A 21,565-nucleotide genomic window follows, 5' to 3' on the forward strand; every position below is an offset into this window, starting at 1 on the left:
TTATATATTTTCTTCAGCTTCTTAAGTGAATTGTAAATATTATGTTTATTATTTATGTATCACATATAATTAGCACTATATCATATTGTAACATTAATTAAAAATAATATTCTTTTTTATTTTAATTTATATCTTAAAAATATTTATTCTATTTATTAACCATGTATGAAATATTTTCAATGACAATTTTATCTCCATTATATGCGTTGATTTATTAAAATAAATTATTTTACTGGTTATTTTGGTAAGCAAAATTTTAGCTAATGTTTAAGACGATTTTAGACTTGTCCCATAATTTAATTCTGATTAAATATATATGGAATTTTAATAATTTAAAATATCGAATTTCAAATTAATTTTATATTAGCAAAAGGTAAAAAAAGAGGTTCCACGTAAATTCGGCCCGGCGTCAATTCGGTGTGGGGTCAATTCAGCGCGGCGACAATTGGGCGCAGCATCAATTCAGCGCAACGACAATTCAGCGCGTATCTAATACAGCAGCGATTTATTATAAATTTATTAGTATAAAAAAAGGATGATTAAATAGAACATTTTGAATGTTAGTCCGATTAATTACTTCTTTGTATTTTTTTTACAAAAATCACAATTTTATTTACCATATGTGTAATATGAATAAAAAATTTAATAGTATAAAAAGAAATTAACAACCAATATTTATGCCAATTTCTTTGGTGGATCTATTTACCATATTATAAGGTATGTAGATTAGTAGCCAATATTATGTAACCCTGGAGAATTCGCGCATAAAAGAATAAAAGAAATAAAGAAAAAGAAAGGTTTGGACCTCTATTTCTAATACATATTATTTTGGCTAAAATACATATCGACCGTTTTTAAAAATAAGCCCAAATCGGCCCGATGAATTAATGCGCAATTTTTTTTATTTATTTATATTATAGGTATTGAAATTATAAATACACTAATTGAAAATAAAATTATAAATTTCTAGTGTCAATAAATATGAGAAATTGACATTCCAATTATCATGGATAAAAACATATAAGTGGCTTATCATGACATTGACTTAAAAAATCAAAAAAAGAAACTAAAAAGATTTTGACCGACTAGATTCATTGAAAACAAGAGTCGGTGAAACTCTTTATTGAACTATATGATGTTGAATTTGCAGCACTGGAATTTTATATATCAAGCAAGGAAAAAGATTCAGCAGATGCTGAGAATCTTTTGCAGGCTATTATTAAGCCGCAATTTTTAATATCTATTCATTGTGTTTATTTTTTATTTAATTATAAATATGATTTTAGCAAAATGCTACAAATGATTTGGATTTAAGGGAGGTTATGAATAGAGCAAAGGATATTGTTGAAATATTAACAAATATTAGAGAGAATGTGGATAAAAATTTCATGAAATATATGAGAAAGTAAAGGAGATTGCTAATATGTTTGGGATTGAAATTTTTAAACCTAGAGTTGTTTCTAGACAATTCAATTGCTCAAATATTGATGCATCTACGATTGAGGATTTTTATAAAATAAACATTTTTATTCATCTTGATACATTTTATTTAAATTAAAGGAAAGATTTATTAGTCATATTTTTATTTTAAAAAGCCTTTTTTTCTTTTTCCGGTTGAGTCTAAACTGTTGATTACGCTTGAAACACGAGAGGATATTAGGAAAATCTCAATATCCTAGGCTCATATAAGTTACTTTGTGATGTCTGATTTTCGTAATCATGACAGAATAGAGTATTCTTTGAGACCAAAAAATGCTCTGCAGACCCTTTCCATGTGTAATTGCACTTTAGGTTCCCAATATCAAAACATTATTTTAGCTACATTACCAATTAGTACCTGCACTAATAAAGGGTCTTTTTCAATTTAAGGTTAAAAACCTATTTAAGAAATACTACCGGTGAAAAATCTTTGGATTTGCCCTATTAAATATTTATAAGATTATTCTAGATTAAAATTTGATTCTAAATGAATTAGCAAAATCTCAGAGAAAAGTAGACCTCTCTTTACAAATTCAAATGTTAAACGACCGATTTGGGTCATTTTTAAAAACTTAGCCAAAATAATATGTATACCTTATAATGTGATAAATTATCCACCAAAGAAATCGGTATAAATATTGGTTAATTTTTTTTGATATTATTAAATTTTTTATTAATAAAATGGAGATTTTTGTAAAAAAAAATACAAAGAAATAATTAATAGGAGTAACATTTTAAATGACTTCTATTTAATCATCCTTTTTTATACTAATAAATTTATAATAAATCACAGCTGTATTAGATACTCGTCGAATTTTCTGCACCAAATTGAAGAGATACCACAAAAAGGATTTAATTATTTTAATTTATAAATATAATTAAACTAAAAAAGTAACTCTCTAATCTCAATTTTTTCTGGCCCAAAATTTTAATGAGTGATTTAAATACATTTTAAGGCCCAAGCTCAACCCCACCTAAATTTTTAATTAAAAATTAACAGCATTTTTATGAAGATAAATGTAACAAAAAATATTAAATTGCTTTATCATTATTAGAGCCCGCAATGGCTGTCCGAAGCTCACCCAAGCTAGGCTCGGACATTGATGATATTTTTTCTCAGGGTGTAAGAGGCAGACCAACCCGAGGCTTGAAAATTAAATATCCTTATAAAGATCATTTTTTTTAATATTCCTTATTTTCTTTAATTTAATCTAAAAATAAAAGAAACTTAGAATCGTTGTAATCAATATATTTCTAAAAAACGAAATACATTATTGAATTGACGTATAAATAAAAAAATATATATAAATGACAAATGCAACAACCCACAAAATTCATTTAGTTTCATTAAAATGTCAATCAGTATCATGTCAATTTGATCTAACACATTTTACTTTTACATAATTTACATTTACCAAATTAACAATTTCCTGTGAGTCATTTGTATTGAATGACTAGTTAAATTACTTACATCATATTCTATGAGGTTAAATAAAATGTTACACTCGGGTTTGCCACTTTTTATGCAATTGATAATAGTCCATTTATGGGTTGTTAAATATATTTTTATGATGGCAATTTGCAAATATTTTTTATATATAAATTCAAATTTCAAAATTTTTAATCGAGCTCGGGTCAGGCTGGAACAAAAAATATGTGCTCGGGTCAGGCTCGGACACAAGATTATTTAAGCTCAGGCTCAGGTCAAGCCGCGAAATTTACAGATAAATTATAATTATTTTATTTTGATAAAACATTTACAATGTTATATTTTCAAAACTTTGTAGAGGCCTGCTAGGACCCTATTGCAATGTTCTAATGTAGGATCTCAGGTAAGTCATGATTTATTTAAGCTTACAAAAGTTACGCTCAACAGAGATTCCACGCATGGATAAAGTTTAAACTTAAATGTCTTTGAGTACTAAAGAAAGAAAACCAGCGCAAGATAAAAAATTATTTTATTTAATTTAGAAAAAGAATTAGTGTACATAGAAAGGGCTAACATGAAAAAGAGAAAACATATAAAAGGTACAATTTATAATAAATTAAAATGATTATGTTTAAGTATACTATAAATATATAATCAATTAATAAAATAAATATTATCAGCCTGTTTAAAAATTCTTATATTCGTAATATTATTTTGAAGAAGCTTATGTCAAAAAAAATATATGGTAGAAATGCGATATAAAAATTAATTTTTTAAGACATTTCTTATAGTATTTTAAATTAATTAATTAAATACAAATTATAATATATAAAAAGTCTTAGTTGTTAAAAATAATATATAGAAAAATCAGACCTATTTCAATTAAAGGTTCACAAATATATAGCAATAGTACATAATAGTATAAAAATCTTTTAATTAACTTTTACTTTTCGTTAGCTCTAAATGACCTTTATGTAACAATCCTAAGGTACAATAAATTAATCTTAGGACTGCTAAAAATCGAATATAACCAAAAGTAAGAGTAAAATTAATTTTAAAAATAGGAATATATTTTTTACACAAGGAAAGATAGATGCATATAAGAAAACTATATTAATTTTAAATTTGGCTTACAGATCAATAATTTTATTTTATATGAAATTTGTTTTTAAAATATCTATTATTATCATAAAATATGAGATAAAAAATATTTAAACAAAAAATTATTACAATGCTAAAACAATTGGCCTCTTATATTAAATAATCAAAAATGATGGATGACAATAATGTAAGATCTTTCAAAAATATTTTAAAAAAATTTTAGTACTAGGAATCATTGAGAATAGTGTAGTAGGAATCTTTCCATTCATTAAATAATTATATCAATCTATGAAATGAATAAATTTAAAAAAAATATTAATAATTCAAGTTGATAAACTTTGTTTCCAAAAGAAAAATGAAATTGTATTATGTTGTGATCTATGAAAATATAAGTAGAATTTTTTATAGGGGGAGAAAAAAAATACTAATTTAATAAAGCAAAGAAAAAATAAGCCACCCTTAACAGTTAAGGTTTTGTTTTTCAATTAAAAAATATTAATTACTCATATTATATAATATATGATATTGTAAATTCGCGATTTCTATGTTCATTTAAAAAATTATATATTTATCTTTCATTTGAAAGGGCAATAGGTGACGGGATTAAGCGTTAACAATCAATGATGAGCCACTAGTATTAATTTCTTTGCCTTTTTTCGAGTTTTCCTCAATATTAGGTTCTCCGGCAACATCGCAATCCTCGTGGTGTCCGTTGATATTAAATTCATTCTCGTGATGATAGCCGTTCAATATCACGCCCTGGTTATTATTATTAGTTATAGATATGGTTTCGTTAGACGTATTATTGGTGTTGCTCAAACTGACTCCTTGAATGGAAGAAACAAAATTTTTGCTCAGCGACTCCTTTCTGCAATGTTGATAAGTGGTGGAAGCTGTAAACGTATTAGAACCGTTTTGTGAATTATTATAATTATTTATATTCGGATTTTGGTGATAGAGGTTAGAGTCGGCTTTAATAAAGTATTTTTTTTATATGAAAAATATATCTAGATATTTAAAAAATAATTATCACTCATAGGCGTTATTTATTAGTATCTACACTATTATGATATAAGAAAAGCTAGGAGTTCCCTGCAAGCGATGACCATCAAGTTTGCCATATCGGTAAAAATAGAGTAATTAATTTTATTTGGCTTATTATATTATATATTATCTTTAAACTTTGATTGTATGGATTCATTCCGTAAAGTACCGCTCCTCTAACTATATCGGTAGCCATAGCATTGGAGTTTCCTATTTAAGATAATTAAATTTTTTATAATTTTACAGAAATTTAATGCATTCCAATGGAAAAGAGAATTGTTTTAAAAAATATTTTGGCAATTGAGAAATATAAATTATCTCAAATTTAAAATAATAATTCGTCACCTTCAAACAATAGCATCTTTACATCGCTCAGCCCGTAATTTTGATTTATGGGAGATTGGTATTGATTGGCTGAAAGTACCTTCTCACTCTCGGGTGTTATAGGTCTAGAAGATATCAAAACGACTGGAGGCGGACTTGTATGGCCTCCTGAACCCAGTCCTTTCTTGCTTATATTCCCTAAATTGGGAAGGTTAGGATGATTGGAATTGTTATTATTTTGAGAATTCAAGCTATGGGAATCGATGTAAGTTATGAAGTTCGCGTTATTGTTAATATTATTCGTCCTTTGGAAGATGTTAGTTTCGGAAGGTTGTTCTAATGTGTTAGATTTAGAGCTGGTGGCGGAATTGTCTTGGTTATCGCCTTTGGATTGCTGATTACTTTTGCCGGAATTGCCGCATTTGTCGTCCATGACTTTTGAAATCCCAAATAGTGTGTTTTAAAAAAAATGTAATTTTAACATCACATTAGGAATAATTAATTTATATATCATATGGTATCTAATTTTTCTTTACAGGGTAAGATGTTATTTTTGTATATTACTTACAAAAGAAATGATAATCCTTATTATTATATGACAAAACAATAGTATTCAATTATTATTTCTAGGGGTGTACCGATACCACTTTTTGGAGGCCGATCCGATATTAAATTGATATCGGCCGATTACCGATCCGATATCATCTAATTTTGTATCATGTAAAGATACCAATGGTTTTAATTTTAATATACTATTTATTAGAATAACATTTATAATTTATACAATATCTTATGTCATTTAAATATATTATAATGATGAGTTATAGTTTATATTCAATTCAATTGCAATTCTAAAAGTATATAAAATATTTTTATTGTTAAATCACTTTTATATAATAAGTAATAACATTAATCTATATACATAATAAGTAATAAACAAATGAAAGATCAAAATATATCAAAATGAACATTTAAATAATATACTATATTTTTGTAAAATTTTTAAAATAATTATGAAGTTTTTACATGTTTATGCATACATATAGAAATCAAATATAATTGACTACTATTGTTTTGTCATATAATATACAGACCTGCAGACCCAATTCTAAGCCGTAAAAAATTTTAAATACCCTGGGCTTGCCGAATATTTTAAATCGCCATTATTATTTATAAAAATTAAATTAAAAATTGTGTATCATAGAATTATATATCACATTAATTCACTTATCATATCTTCCAATTTTCATTTTTTAGATTCTTAAAAATTTTTTTTAATAAAATACCATTCAAATAATCATTATTTTAGGAGATATTCAATTAAATAATAAACTTTTTAAGGGAAAAATTTATTTAGATGAGCATTATTATGCCTCTGTTCGCTGTCCCAAATTCAAGCAATTGCATATGTTCACAGGGAGATAGTACAAAATGACTGATACTTATATAAATTACACGAGGAACAGGAAATAAGCGAATTACCATCGACCAGTCGAATAGAAATTGTGGTAATTTAAACTTACTCATTTTACGAAATGCCGTATAGGTATAATTTTATTATACACCGTAAATATAAAACCCGGCTGGGCCGTGCAAAGGTACCTCCGCAGGTCTCTGATAATATAAAAGATTCAATTTATTTTGTAAGTAATATACAAAAATATATTTTTCAAATTTTTTATTAAAAAAATAATATCTTACCCTGTAAACTTAATTAAATAATATTGGTCATATATCTGAAAAAGAACACTATGCAATTTTAAAAGTATAAAAGAGAACTAATTAGATGTGGTTTAAACATAATTCCCCTCCAGAGATCATAGTAACTGATTCAAAGAATAATCTCACAAAATGATAAGCTTATAATTTTATAACTTGTCAGAAGTACATTATTGGAAATTCCAAAATAAACTACCTATAATAATATAAATGAACATCGAAACTTGAATTAAAATAACATTTTCCATTCTATTTATAGATAAATGATGTTTTAAATAAATTTTTTGTAAAGTTTAACTCAGTCATAATGTTTGTCGTAGAGGGAATTGAATAGAAAGAATTCATAACATTAAAAAAAGGTAAAAAATTGTAAATGATAAGATATCTAAAACTAGAAAGGGATATATTTTACTGATATAAAAATTGAGCAATATTTTAGATTAAATCAAAATTTTAATTAACACTAAATAATATTCTGCATAAAATAACCCCTGTCTACCACAATTCATAATAAGTTTATATTTTTTACCCAAAGATTTGAAGTAATGAGGAAAGCATTTAGCCATACCACTCAATCCCAATATACCACCTCCTCCAGTGGGATTAACGGTATTTGCTTCATTGCTAGAAACTTTGCCGGGATTATCGGTGTTAGAGGGTTCCTTAGAAACTTCCTTTCCATCGTCCATATTTTTTTCGTTAGAATTAGTAGCCATATTATTTTGATTGTTCCTTTTGGTAGATAGATAATTATGATGATAATGCAAACTCCACTTTTTTTTGGCAACTTTGTTACCTCCAGCCCCCTTTTTATTGGAAGAAATTTCTCTCGAATCCTTGTTACTTCCGGCACCTTCCAAACTATTACTCTTAACTGTGGTGATATTTGGAGTCTGTTGATGATCATCTTTGACGAGTTCTGAAGAATCCTTATTTCCATCTAATTGTAAGGTATTGCTGTTAGAACCAGGGTTAGAATTGGAACTTTTCATTTCTTCCTTGTTGGTGGTCAACTTGGACGAAGTGTTACTATTATGCAAGAGCGATTGCCACCCTTTTCCGAAGAGCTTTACACGGCTCATGCTCATGCTGTGATGTAATTTATTTAAAGGTTTACTAATGGATTTATCGATCGTGTTAGATTTATCTGCTTCCATCGCGTCTCTATTAATTTGAGAAGTTTGTGAGAGATCAAAATTAGTGTCGAAAAGTTGATCTAATTGATTGTGTTTTTTTAATATAGATTTTAAATAATTTTTCAACTTGAATAAAAACTAACGTACCCATATATTTATAATAATGATACAATATACATTATCCTATTACATATTTAATTATGCCTTTTCTGATTGTAGAATATTTTGCTTAAATGTTATGTAATGACAATAACATAAACTTTAATAATAAAATTAATTAATTGTTACCACTTATTAAAATATTTAGATATGTAAATCTACGTCTAAATATATCTTTACAATAATATTTTGCAACACCTCTGATAGTTACAGTAGAGCTAAATATTATATGTATCCATATCTTTCTCTTTATACTATTTTTCTTCAAATATTATAATGATTCTTAGTCCAATAATTTCTAACTAAAACTTTCTTTCCTTTTTTTTTTAATTCTCTTATGCTCCCGGGAAAAAAATTAAAAACCATTTTCGTCCGTTTTCAGAGCTTGATTGGTGGAACCACTAGTATCTTTCAATAATTTAAGAGAACTTTCGACATCCCCATTAGTATTTTTTGCAAAATTTTTGAGTGACTCTATTTATTTAAAAAAAATTTATAAATGTTTCAAAAATGCTGAGGGAAAAATCGTGATTGATTGATAGTAATGAAATCAATAAGTTTAACTTTCTTTCGAGAGTGTATAAAAAGGATATTAAATAAATAGAAAAATGATATGCAAATGTGGAAGGGCCTTGCTGTGGATTTGGTAAAGTTGAAATTAGAAAAGATTTTAAAAAAAGATGAAGATAATTAAAGGTGACAGAAATGTTTGAGGCATCTGAAGATCTAGGGAACGATTGACTCATGTAACTTGATTATCCTTGCAGATATTGTACCTGATAACTGCCGAAAAGTGTGAAATACCGATATACAAAGTGCAGCATATTAGAAATTATACTGAAAAATATGTCTGAATATAATGTATTACATTATGAATTACTATATTCATTAATTTAATGATTATATATATATTAATAATATATATAGCTAATAAATGCTAGCTAGTAGCTACCTATCACTGTGATATATATAATCATTATCAATTGTTATTATTGCTTTCCGTAGTTGTGTCTGTGCGTATTATGTTATAAAAATGTATTATGGAATAAACAATAAATGTGTGAATTATAATGAATCAATTTATATTTATTTCAAAGAAAATAATAATTAATCCTCGAGATTATGGGTCATAGAGGGTAATTAAACTTTTGTATCAGGTAATGAATGTCTTCAAATATGATAGAGGAGAATTAAAGATCAAATGAAAAATATGCATGTCGGCTTTAAACCTGGGAAAGGTAGTATGGACATTATTTTTATAGTGAAGCAAATGCAAGAAATATATCAATGGGAAAGTTGCTATACTGTAAATTTATTGAGCTGGAGAAGACATTTTACCCAAGTACCGAGAGGTCACAAAGCGAGCCCTGAGAAAGTAGGGTGTGTATGAATGGCTTGTAACTGTCTTGGAGAATAGTTCGAATATATGATAATAAAGGTAGGGCTACATCAGTAATCTGTATAGTAATGAAGAGATGACAAAGATCTTTAATGGGATATGCCGAAAAACTGGTACTGATAGCGAAAAGTAAAACGGAATAATAAAATACATAGATAAGATTGCTAGAAAAACCATTAATTGTAACTTGCTCTTCTAAATGGGTTCACACAGTAGGAATATTGGTATATTAGGAAATCTGCAAAAGGCAGGTAATTGTAAAAAGTATAGAAAAAGGGTGCAAGATGATGTTAATAAGACTCGTTTTGATATCAGAAATGCAACAAAGTGCAGTAGCGGTGGTAACAAGAATAAAATATGCATATTAGAAATTTAGTATCTTCAATTTTAAAGGATAAAAATGTCCATCTAGCTTTGAAGGGAAAAATTTATACAAGCTGCCTGATAAAATTATATGAACTGGCGGAGATAGGAGTAATTAAGACAACACAAGCAATCAAATTAGAAAGAAAGGAGATGAAAATGGGTAGATGTATAAATGGGGTATATCTGAGAGAGTAAAACAAGAAAATAAATTAGAGAATAGATGAAGCTAGGTGATGCCGTGTGAATAAATAGGCTGGGATAACTTGGACATGTTGAATGGAATACGAAGAACGATTGAATAGAGCTGTTGGTTAAAAGTGAAGGTAACAAGACCCAGAGGGCGAGAATAAGCCGGGTAAAGGTGATAGATAATGACATGAAAATGCTAAGTTTGACCGACCTCGGAAAATGGAGAAAGAGAATCGGAAAAAATGCTTACCCGGGTAAACTTGGAAAAGGCAATAAAAGAAGAATAATAGGTGTTACTGTTATTTTTTTGTAAGAAAAATATATTAAAGTATAGTTTTACCATTATATAGGTGCTGATTTTTATACTTTTCAATAGTGGAGATATGCTAGGTCAAAGATTTGGTACAGGTCCAGATCTTTACCCTTTAGATCTGACCAATAACGTATTTATTTTATAAAAAAGAATAAACCAAAAAAAAATTTTACAATTTTTTAATCTGTGAAATTAATAAATAAAAAGTTTCAGCACAAAAAAATAAACTCTAGGTGAATAAAATTTGATTATACTGTCCAGTCGCTATCAATATTCTACCATTGAAGATATAATACTAATTTAATATATTTTTATTAAATCTTACTTTTAAAATACTAAAAATTAGAATTTAAGCATTTAGCTGAAATTAAGGCAAGTTAGGAAAAACCAAATATTTATTTAATAAAGGAATAAAATTAAGCACATATATATCCTTTCCGACCTATATTGACCATTCTTGTAATAAATTGACAAAAAATAAATATTTTTGGTTAATTTTTTAGAAATATTTACAGAGACTAGAAATTGTAACTTACCAATTAAAGCTTAAAACAATCTTTGTTTTTTTTTAAACTTTTAGTATCTGTTCTTTTGGTTAGTGCTCCGAAAAGAGAATAACTGGTGGTTGTATTAACATTAGCCGTATTATTCCCATTCATAATGATGGAATCCGCTTCGTTAAGATGAGCCCCGTTAACACTAGCAATCTGTGTCAAACTGACTTGTCCATTGTCTATCAAGTCTTGTGCCATATCCACTATAGTCTGGTGTAGTTCCCTAGGTATGATTTGCAAGATTTCTCTCATCTATATATTTTTTTTGTGTATGCGAATCGAAAAATATAAAACTTGATTAGCACCCTCCCTTTAAGCTCAAATTCTAACAATTTTTTAAACTATTTAAATATAATTTCTAAATATGATCAAATGATGTTGGGTGATTGAAAAGAAATGACTAAAAATGAACGAAAAAGAAGAGAGTAAAACAAATAATATAACAAAACAAAAATTTAAAAAGAAAGAAATTACCACATATTTCATTTAAGAAATTCTATATAATAAAAAAAATATGAGGCAGGTGTTTATCGCCTCAAATTTATTAAATATTTCATAAGTCTTATGAAATAGGGTAAATATTTGCGTTATAGAGATTAAAGAGGTATTTAATGAGTTCACTTCACATCGATAGATTTTGGAGAGAATTTTTACAATTCGCTTTGGGATATTTAGAGGGAGAAAAAATAAATATGTTTTAAATTTTTTATGTTTGTAAATTGATAAATGGAAATTTTTTGATCGATATTTGGGAACTTATTTTCTATTTCATAAATAGCAGTGTTTCCCATTTTAAAAACGAAAATTCTCATTCAAAAAAAGGTAAATCGTGTTATAATTTAAGTCTATTATTATCTTAATGGTCCTGAAATGTCATTTTAAAATTTTTATCTTTCTAATTCATTTTTTTCTTATTCTTTTTTGTTTTTTAAAAATAAATTCTTACTTTCAAGAAAATAATATGATAAACAATAAATAGAAATTTTCAAGATAAAAAAGTATGTTTAAAATTTAAAAAAATGGAAAATTGAAGGAAATTATTTTTTTTTAAAAAAAAAAATTAGGAAAAGGTGGCAGAAATAGATTAAAGATAATGACATAAAATTAGAGATATTAAAAAACCAAAAATGGCAAAAAAGGACATTTCGGGTTTATTATAATGGGCAACAAAAAAAGTAAATTTTTAAAAACGATAAAACGTTCCTTTTTTGAATATGAATATTTCTTTTATGATCGAAACTTTTCCTTTTTTCGCGATTATTCCTTCTTTGAATGGGAAAACCCTGTAATTAAACTAGGACTATGCCTATTAAATATCGGATCGGCACTGATATTTAGCCTTTTCCAAAAAATCGGATCTAGCCGATACCTGTAAAAACGATCCGATCTTTTTTTTGTTATTTTATGTTATGCATATTTATTTTACCTTATAATATTTTCTAAATATTTTTTTTAAACAATGCAAATGCACAAAACTCCCTAAATTTTTTTATTTTTAAAATAGATTTATGGTATTTTAATTTTTTTTTTTATAAAAATAGAAAGAAAAACCCAATGTTTTATTTATTTTTAATCTTCTTAAAGGATAACGCCAATTTTATTACTTATACCTTAATAAAAGAATTTTTTTAAATATGGTATCTCTTAATTATGAAAATATTTTACAAAAGACAAAGATAATTTTGCAAAATGCGTTATCTGCGTAATTCTAATTTCACGAGGAGGAATAATGAAAGATTCATTAATTCGATTTTTTGCATAAAAAATATTGATTTCTTAATTACATTTAGTTCAAAAGGGGGTGGTGAAAAATCAGTATAGATATCGGATCGGGTTTGAACCAATATCGGATCGGTGAAAAATATGTGGATCGACACAGCCCTAATTTAAACCCATAAAATATTTTATTTGTTTATATTAAAAACTTACATTATGATTAGAACAATGTATTTCTTTGCCCACAAAAGGTAAATAATGCTTGAGTGTCTTATCGAAGAATCCTTTCAACAGGCTAGCCATAAAAGAAGGGCATTGCAAAGTGGGCACTGTGTACCCTTTACTCTTGAATTCTTTATTGATAACATTGGCTATCTCCTTGAGCCATATGCCTCGGTTGCAGAGTAAAAATCGTTGGCCTAATATACACAATGAACATTAAAAAATCTAAAATATTTTTATTAAGATTAATACTTCTATTCTAATAATAATTGTCTATTTTTAAATTTTAATAAAAGATTTTCCTTATAATATTATCAAAAAGAAATTGAAATTTGAGCAGTAAATAAATATTAAACGCTCTATTATATAATTTTCGATAATTATTTGATACAATTTATTATTTTAAAATCCCTGCAGGCCTCTGATAGTTAAAAAATCTGAGAAATATTTAGAGTTGTAGATTTATGTTGTGAAGATTAATTATAAAATATAATAAACGTAGACTGCATTTAATAAGTGTGAGAATAATAAGTAGAATACATTTTTTAAGTTTGTTCAAAAAATATTACAATTGTTTAGAATATATATTTAGTAAATTTGAAAAAATATAATGGTATTATATAAAATGCATTACCAGAAGCTTGTGGAGTTATCATGCCTTTGTAATGAGCCAATGCAACGTCCCTGACATCAATAATCAGAAAATTTATCTTCGGTATGGCCGAAATATCTCTTCTCATTAGCTTTTTCATTAACTACGATGAGGAATATTTTTAAAAAATTTATTTTCTAAATTATAATCATTTTCTTTAAAATACTTTTTAAAACTTTACTTATTATTTGTATTTTAAAAAATTTTAAAATGGCAATCAAAAGAAAAAATATTTAAACAAACATAAGTGCTTACAAATTTAAACGTTTCCGTTTTAATACAGATAAAATATAAATGGTAATTGGTAAGCGTTTTTTTTTGCATTAAAAACCCAAAATGATATGTTTGTATTTTTTAATATTTTATATAAAACACAACCCTTGGCTCAATAACTCAATTTTCTAGCACTGTAATTATAGATTAATTTGTTAAAGTTAGATTTGTAGAAGGCATGGCTAAACTGAGTTAACTTGGCCCATGTCATTCATCTAGAATTGTAAAAACTCTACTGAGTAAATAATATGTAAAGAGATGGACAAAACAATCGTATTATGTAAAGTAATCTAAAATAATTCATAACGAAGGCATACCTTTTAAAAAATAGAGATTTCCATGACTGAAGAACCAGTTCAATGGCATTCAAATCCCATAGAGACTTTTAAATATAGGATTAGTTAACCAGGTAACGAAATTAATATAGTAGATGAGAGAAAATTTATATTAACCTCAAAACCGGCTCCGGTGTATGAATCTGTGACAGAGGGACCCAACACTACGACTGGGTTCATTACGACTAATTCGAATTTATAATCGTCCTCTTTTTTAGAATATATTGGTTTACCGTAAATTACATCCGTATTTTCTTCTTTTTTACAATTTATAAAAAAATATCAAATAAATTATTATTTCTATCTCTCTAATAATCTAACTGACGCCGAACGTAATATATTAATATCTGTGTAGTTTTTTTATTCATTTGGATCTAAAATGAGCATTTTCAAAAATACCTTGAATTTTATTATTTCAAAATCATATGCGAAAAGTAGTGTTATCAAACGGTTTGATTTTAGCAGATTTTTAAAGATGGCTAACTCAATATTTTAGCCAAAAAAAATATTGCCTAACTAGACCATTGTTCATTCTATGAACTAAATCTTCAGGCTTGCGTATTATTTTTCTGGATAAAAATATTGAGATAGCCGTTTTTAAAAATCGGCTCATAGCGAGCCGTTTAACAAACTAGTGAAAAGGATATTATTGACCTGACCTCTTTAAATTAAGAAAAATAAACAGTGTCCAACCCACTTCTTAATTTCTTTATTTTTAAAAATTAAGTAAATAATAAACTCTTGGAACACTAAATTAAAATAGCAATTTTATACCCGATAATCCTTCAACAATTTCCTCATCTTTTCCTTCTCTCCTTGGACTTTTTTTGCCTTCTAGCTCTTCATCTTTACGACAAACTTTAGCCGATTCGTTAAAAACAGCCTCTTGCCCATTACTCTCCCCGTTCGTTAACGCATCAACGTCGACTAATATCGCTTCCGAACTAGCGTTATTTAGGAAATTCCAAGCAACTCGCTCGCTCAGGGTCTTGATCTTGGGATAAATTTCCAAAGTATTATCGTCAGCACCCGAGCATTGGGTCCAATCACTTTCGGAGTACTCCTTTGAGCTATCAATGAGGGAGGGATTGCCTTTATATTTATATTAGAACTTTTCATACCTATATATTTCCTATAAATATCTCTAGATACACTCTTAAAATGTATCTAGATAAAGATATATCTTATATAAATGTATTTAGATAAGATACAATAGATATTTAGCATTAAATACATTTCTGTATATCTGTGTATATACTTTAACAATTCTGGATTATATATTTTTTAATTTTAAAATCCGTATTTACAATAAAATGGATAGTGTGGGGAGTGAGGAGCTTGTACAAAGAATATTTTCTATTATTGAGTCGTAATATCCATCAAAAAGGCTAGAAATAGTATGATTACGAATAAATCAAAGTTGTTTATCCTTCGATAAAAATATATTGAAATTTTGGTATATAACGAGTGGTAAGGGTGGGTAGAAAGAAAGAAGTGGCGTAAGCATGGGGGAGGGAATTGGAAGTCATGAAAAAAATTTTCTTAATTAAATTTACTAAATTGATAATAAATACTTGAAATTTAAAAAAAAATTATTTTTATATTTTTAATTTATTATAAATAATGATTGATCTACAGTATTTGATCATTTTTATATTTTTTAAAATAAATTATATGACGTTGTATTTGCAGCACTTGAATTTTATATATCAAGCAAAGAAAAAGCTCCAGCAGATGCTGAGAATCTTTTGCAGACTATTATTAAGTCACCATTTTTAATATAATTTAATGTGTTTCCTTTTTATTTAATAATACATATGATTTTAGCAAAATGCTACAAAAAATTGATTTGGATTTAAGGGAGGTTATGAATAGAGCAAATAATATTTTATTAATAAATATTAGAGAGAAATGTGAATGAAAGATTTCATGAAATATATGAGAAAGAAAGTAGTTTCTAGTAGAGGTGGGCGTGGGCCTAATGGTGGCAATAAAAAAAATTCACGCTTACCACTAAAAAATTTTCGACCCGACCCGCCCGCTCACGACAAGCAATATTTTGATTCACGCCCGAAAATTCACGGTGTTTTTAAATTTTTCAAAACTATTGCTATAATTTTACACTTTTTTGAATTCATTCTATTTATTTCTCTAATTTCATAATCCATATTAATAACAAAAAATAAATAATCTATAAATCGAAATTTATTTAGAAAAAGAAGAATGTCCATCTTTTTTTATTTCAATTGTGTACGCTTTTCCTATAATAAGAGATTGGATACAAAAAATAGCCTTTCACTAGAAGCCGAACTTGCAGCTGACATAATTTTACTCTATAATTTTCTCAAAAAAGGAAATGAATATTCCTGCTTCCAAAACTTCAAAATATTGTCTTGTTATTTATCTTATATGAATTTTTTAAGTTCATCCTCACAGCTTTCATCGCGGATGTTGCTGCTTCATCAGAATCATCTAGAAATTCTCTAAATTTTTTATTTAGAATATACTGTCTTTGAGTGTAGGATGAATTAGGAAAGTGATAGTTGGTATTGACAATTTAGATTACACGGTTTTTTATGAGTTTAGGATAAGTTAGAGTTATAAATGATAGTTGGCATTGACATATGCATAAAATTTAATTTTATATCATTTAACATTTTTAAGATTGTTTTATATATATCATTTTCTTATTTTATTAAAAATAAGTCTTTTGAAATTCGGATCTAGAATTAAGCCTACCTATGTAGTGGCTGCATAATAATCTTTTAAAAGAAATCTTGTTCTATATTTTAAGGTTTTGATTATTATTGTATCACTTTCAGAAGGTTAACAAAATTTTATTAATTTTTGTTTCCATAGACAAACTTCATTTATTGTGGGACGAGAATCTGCTCTCAGATTATCCGAGGATTCTTTAAATATTGATAAATATTTATCTAACTCGCGTATGATGCTGATATCATTTGTGGCTAATCTATTTAATTCTTGCTTGCTAAACAAGTACACCTGTATTTCAGAATATGATTTTAAGAAACTCTGTATCATGAGTTCCATCGTTTTCTCGCTATTACATCTTGCTTAAGGGTGTGGCTTAGTTTGTTATTAGCTGTAGATTGTTTGAAATATTGTACTATTTTTTTTACACCATTTATATTTAAGGCTATTTCAATTAAACAATTGTAATATAATACATAATATTATTTAGTCATTGGCGTACGCAGCGGAGTGGGGGGGGGGGCAATTCTTCCCCCCCCCCCAAAGGCAAAAAATGCAGATGCCGGCAGTGGCGTAGCCAGGATTTTATCATGGGGGGAGGGGTTTTAAAAAATTTTTGGGGGCTTCGCCCCCAAACCTTTTATTTTTTTGAACACTTAATTGCTTATATTTTGGGATTTGTTAAAATTGTTTTATATTTTCATATAACAAAATTTTAGGCTATTTTATTATATATTTTACATTCCTTTATTTAATCATATATATATTTTTATTAATTAAAATATTTTCAAAATGTTGATATTTTATATAATACAGATTTTAATATTAAAAATTATAATGTATAAAGACTCTATTTTAAAAAAAGTAATTTTTATAATTATATAAAATATGTGTAATTCTTATGCAAATAATGGTATTTAAAAAAATATGGTGATATTATCTTATAAATAATACTTTTTTTACAAAAAAAAGTTGATTATATATTAAAACTAATAAAATCTTATTGCTATTTTTTGATTTGAATTTAAAAAGAGAGATCTACTTTTCTCAGAGATTTTTCTAATTCATCTAGAATCAATTTTTTATCTAAAATAATCTCCTTGTTAATATTCAATAGGGCTAATCCATTTAAACGTTTTTCACCGGTTGTGTTTCTTAAATAGGTTTTTAACCTTTTTAAAGTTGAAAAAGACCTTTCATTAATGCAGGTACTAATTGGCAAGGTAGTTAAAATTAATAATGTTTTGATATTAGGCAAGGAATCTAAAATGCAAATGCACATGGAAAGGGCCTACAGAGCATTTTTGGTCTCAAAGAATACCCTATTCTGTCAAGATTTTTATACCAAAATTCGACACAAAGTAACTTATCATATGAACCTACTAAATCATCAGCATAAAACTCTGAGATTTTTTTAATATCCTCTCGTGTTTCAAGTGTAATCAACAATTTAGACTCAACCGGCAAAAGAAAATAAAATTATGACTAATAAATCTTTCTTTTAATTAAAATAAAAATGTATCAATAAGGGGAATAAAAATGTTTATTTTATAAAAATCCTCAATCGTAGATGCATCAATATTTGATCGATTGGATTGTCTAGAGACTACTCTAGGTTTAAAAATTTCAATTCCAAACATATTAGCAATCTCCTTTACTTTTTCATATATTTCATGAAATTTTTCATCCACATTCTCTATGATATTTGTTGATATTTCAACAATATCTTTGCTCTATTCATAATCTCCCTTAAATCCAAATCAATTTTTTGTAGCATTTTGCTAAAATCATATGTATAATTAAATAAAAAATAAACATATTGAATTGAAATTAAAAACTGTGGCTTAATAATAGCCTGCAAAAGATTTTTGGCATCTGCTAAATCTTTTTCCTTGCTTGATATATAAAATTCTAGTGCTGCAAAGACAACATCATATATTTCAATAAAGAGTTTCACCAACTCTTGTCTTTCGATGAATCTGGTCGGACAAAATCTTTAGTTTTTCTTTTATGTCAATATCATGATACGTTTTAATAAATAACTTCCTTTTTTTGGGTGGTGTGAAATAGCTGCAAACTAATAAATATAAAAATAATCAAATGTGTATATCTATTATTATTTATAATAAATTTAAAACATAAAAATCAAGCGTTTATTAAGAATTTATTAAATTAAAATTAAAAAAATAAAATGGGGGGGGGGGGTTGAACCCCCTCCCCCCCCCCCCCCTTCATGCCTACGCCACTGGATGCCGGATATATTTTTCAAAAATATTATTGTTTATATTAATTTATATTTGTTACACATTAAATATATATTTAATTACATTTATTATCACATTTACCTACTAAGTTATTTTATCAATTTTCGATTTCAAGTTTTCCGGCGTAATATTTACTTATTATTTTCAAATTTTTAGTGGCGTAATATTTATCTACCATTTTCAAATTTCTAGTCAAATAATTATTATTTCTGAAACTTCTTGTCCAACAGGGAAAAAAAAATTGCAACCTTGTCCAACGAGATAGAGTCTCTGCCATCAAGCATTAACAGCTTTTAAGGAGTTAGAAGAGTCAATTATTTGCTTACTGAAATATCACAATAGCCTGAAAGAAAGATTTCCTCAGAAGCAATAAAATTATTGGATTCAATGCTTATTCCAAATTTTATTTCTCATTAGAATGTATTATTTAATTATACAACTATTTTAAGTATTACTTTTCAAAAACATGACATTGACTTGATTAAGAAGATGAGAATAGTAAAGAGCATTTTCTCAGAACTCAAGGAATAGGGAGAGTTTCATATTTTATTGTTGAGTCAAAATCAGAGCTATACGTGTTTAATATTTGTCTCCTTCGACTTGTAGCAAGGCAAGCTCATAACATTAATATAAGATAAGTAGAAGAGTATATCTTAAATACAGATACATTTATAACCCAAATATATGAATTTTTAATTCATCATGCAGCACTTACTAATATGCAAATATTACTTCCACAAAAGCCTTCCCAACCTTTTTCAGATGGTGATAGAAAAAAAAATTTGTTAGATTTTTATTATGAAGATGTTAAAGTATCTTATGGTCTTACTAGCTGAATAACTATGTTTATAAGATTAACAATGGTTCATATAGTCCCAAAAAATGCTATGGATGCTCTGCATTATTTCAAACACATTTTAGATTAAATTCCCAATGTATTAAAAGGGTTTATAAACTCTTCCCATTAGTAAACTAATGCTTTTTTAAAAAAAATTTTTGGCCCGACTCGGCTTTTTTTTAAATAAAATTTTCAGGCCCGGCTTGGGTGTTTTTTTTTAAAATTTCGGGCCCAGCCCGGGTATATTTAAAAAAACTAAGATACTGTCTAGCCCGGGGGCGTGGCCTGCAGGTCTCTGAAAAACATACCAAGAAGTACAACATCTGAAAGTAGATTGAAAGGTTTGGATCTTTTGAATATTCATAGGCATTTGACGACAAGCAAGGATGAGATAATTGAAAAATTAGCTCAATCACAACGAAGTTTGGATTTTACATTGTAAATATATAACATATAAAATGCAATTATTCCTAAGAAACTTTTTGTGTAAAGGCTCAAAAAATTCAAATTTCTATTATGGGTCATTTAAGTGATTCTTTACATATAATTTTTTTATAATTCACATAAATTTAAAATTGTGTATTAGAAATAGTTATTAGTCCTTATAAATTTATGCTTGATATTTTTAAAAAACAATAATATTTCTTAAAAAATTTTATTATCCCCCCCCAGACAAAATTCCTGCTTACGGGCCTGTATTTAATATATGGCATATACATGCCAGCGTTTCGTCATCTTTGAATGCACTTATAAGATTTGTCCCGTTATCACTCACAACTAAACATTTATTTAAGCAATTTTCTACTTCTGTATATTCTCCTAAAATTGAATTGACTACACTTTTAATTTTGACGTTTTTTTCATCCATTGCCCTTAGGGCCAAAACAAATGTTTTTAATTTAAAATCCTTAATGATAATATGTCCTATAATGGTTAAAAAACTTAGATTTTTATAGTCACCCGTCCAAATATCAGTGATTATGGACAATGATCATGCTTTTAATCTTAAATTTTATTTCATGGTATATTTTTGGACCTATAGTATTCATGAAAGTTTTCCGGTTCACAACTTTTATATTTTGTTATCCATATGTAACACCAATATTTATCTCTTGGCCTAGCTTGTAAAACCCTTCACTTTCTGTTGCATTTAAAGATTGATATCTTTACAAATAAAATATAACTGACTTTTCTGTAAAATGTTTAAGCAAAATTTAGCATAAAGTCTCACGATAAAAAACACATAAACATAAAAAGAAAAGAAAACTAACGAAATGATACCGGATGTTGTTTATAAAATGAGGAAGATTTTTAGTTTTCATAAATTATTCTTTTTTA

General features: G+C 27.0%; 1 protein-coding gene across 2 annotated transcripts in view; it reads right to left on the reverse strand.

The window, feature by feature from the left end:
- Nucleotides 1–3,497: 3,497 nt before the first annotated feature.
- Nucleotides 3,498–21,565, reverse strand: part of LOC135922988 (putative uncharacterized protein DDB_G0277255) — a 64,262-nt gene continuing 46,194 nt past the window's right edge. The window contains exons 4-13 of one of the 2 annotated variants that reach the window (XM_065457562.1): nt 15,185–15,502; nt 14,528–14,664; nt 13,785–13,905; nt 13,142–13,347; nt 11,233–11,464; nt 8,755–8,865; nt 7,626–8,312; nt 5,399–5,812; nt 5,192–5,263; nt 3,498–4,980 (exon numbers count right to left, since the gene is read on the reverse strand). In XM_065457562.1, coding sequence (XP_065313634.1) covers nt 4,613–4,980; nt 5,192–5,263; nt 5,399–5,812; nt 7,626–8,312; nt 8,755–8,865; nt 11,233–11,464; nt 13,142–13,347; nt 13,785–13,905; nt 14,528–14,664; nt 15,185–15,502 — 2,666 coding nt within the window. In that variant the 3' untranslated portion in view covers nt 3,498–4,612. Of the gene's footprint in view, nt 4,981–5,191; nt 5,264–5,398; nt 5,813–7,625; nt 8,313–8,754; nt 8,866–11,232; nt 11,465–13,141; nt 13,348–13,784; nt 13,906–14,527; nt 14,668–15,184; nt 15,503–21,565 lie in introns of both variants that reach the window. The other variant, XM_065457561.1, reaches the window with a different exon arrangement.

This window comes from Gordionus sp. m RMFG-2023, chromosome 1 (genome assembly GCF_954871325.1).
Source record: "Gordionus sp. m RMFG-2023 chromosome 1, tfGorSpeb1-WG-v2, whole genome shotgun sequence".
NCBI classification, from domain to species: domain Eukaryota; kingdom Metazoa; phylum Nematomorpha; class Gordioida; order Chordodea; family Parachordodidae; genus Gordionus; species Gordionus sp. m RMFG-2023.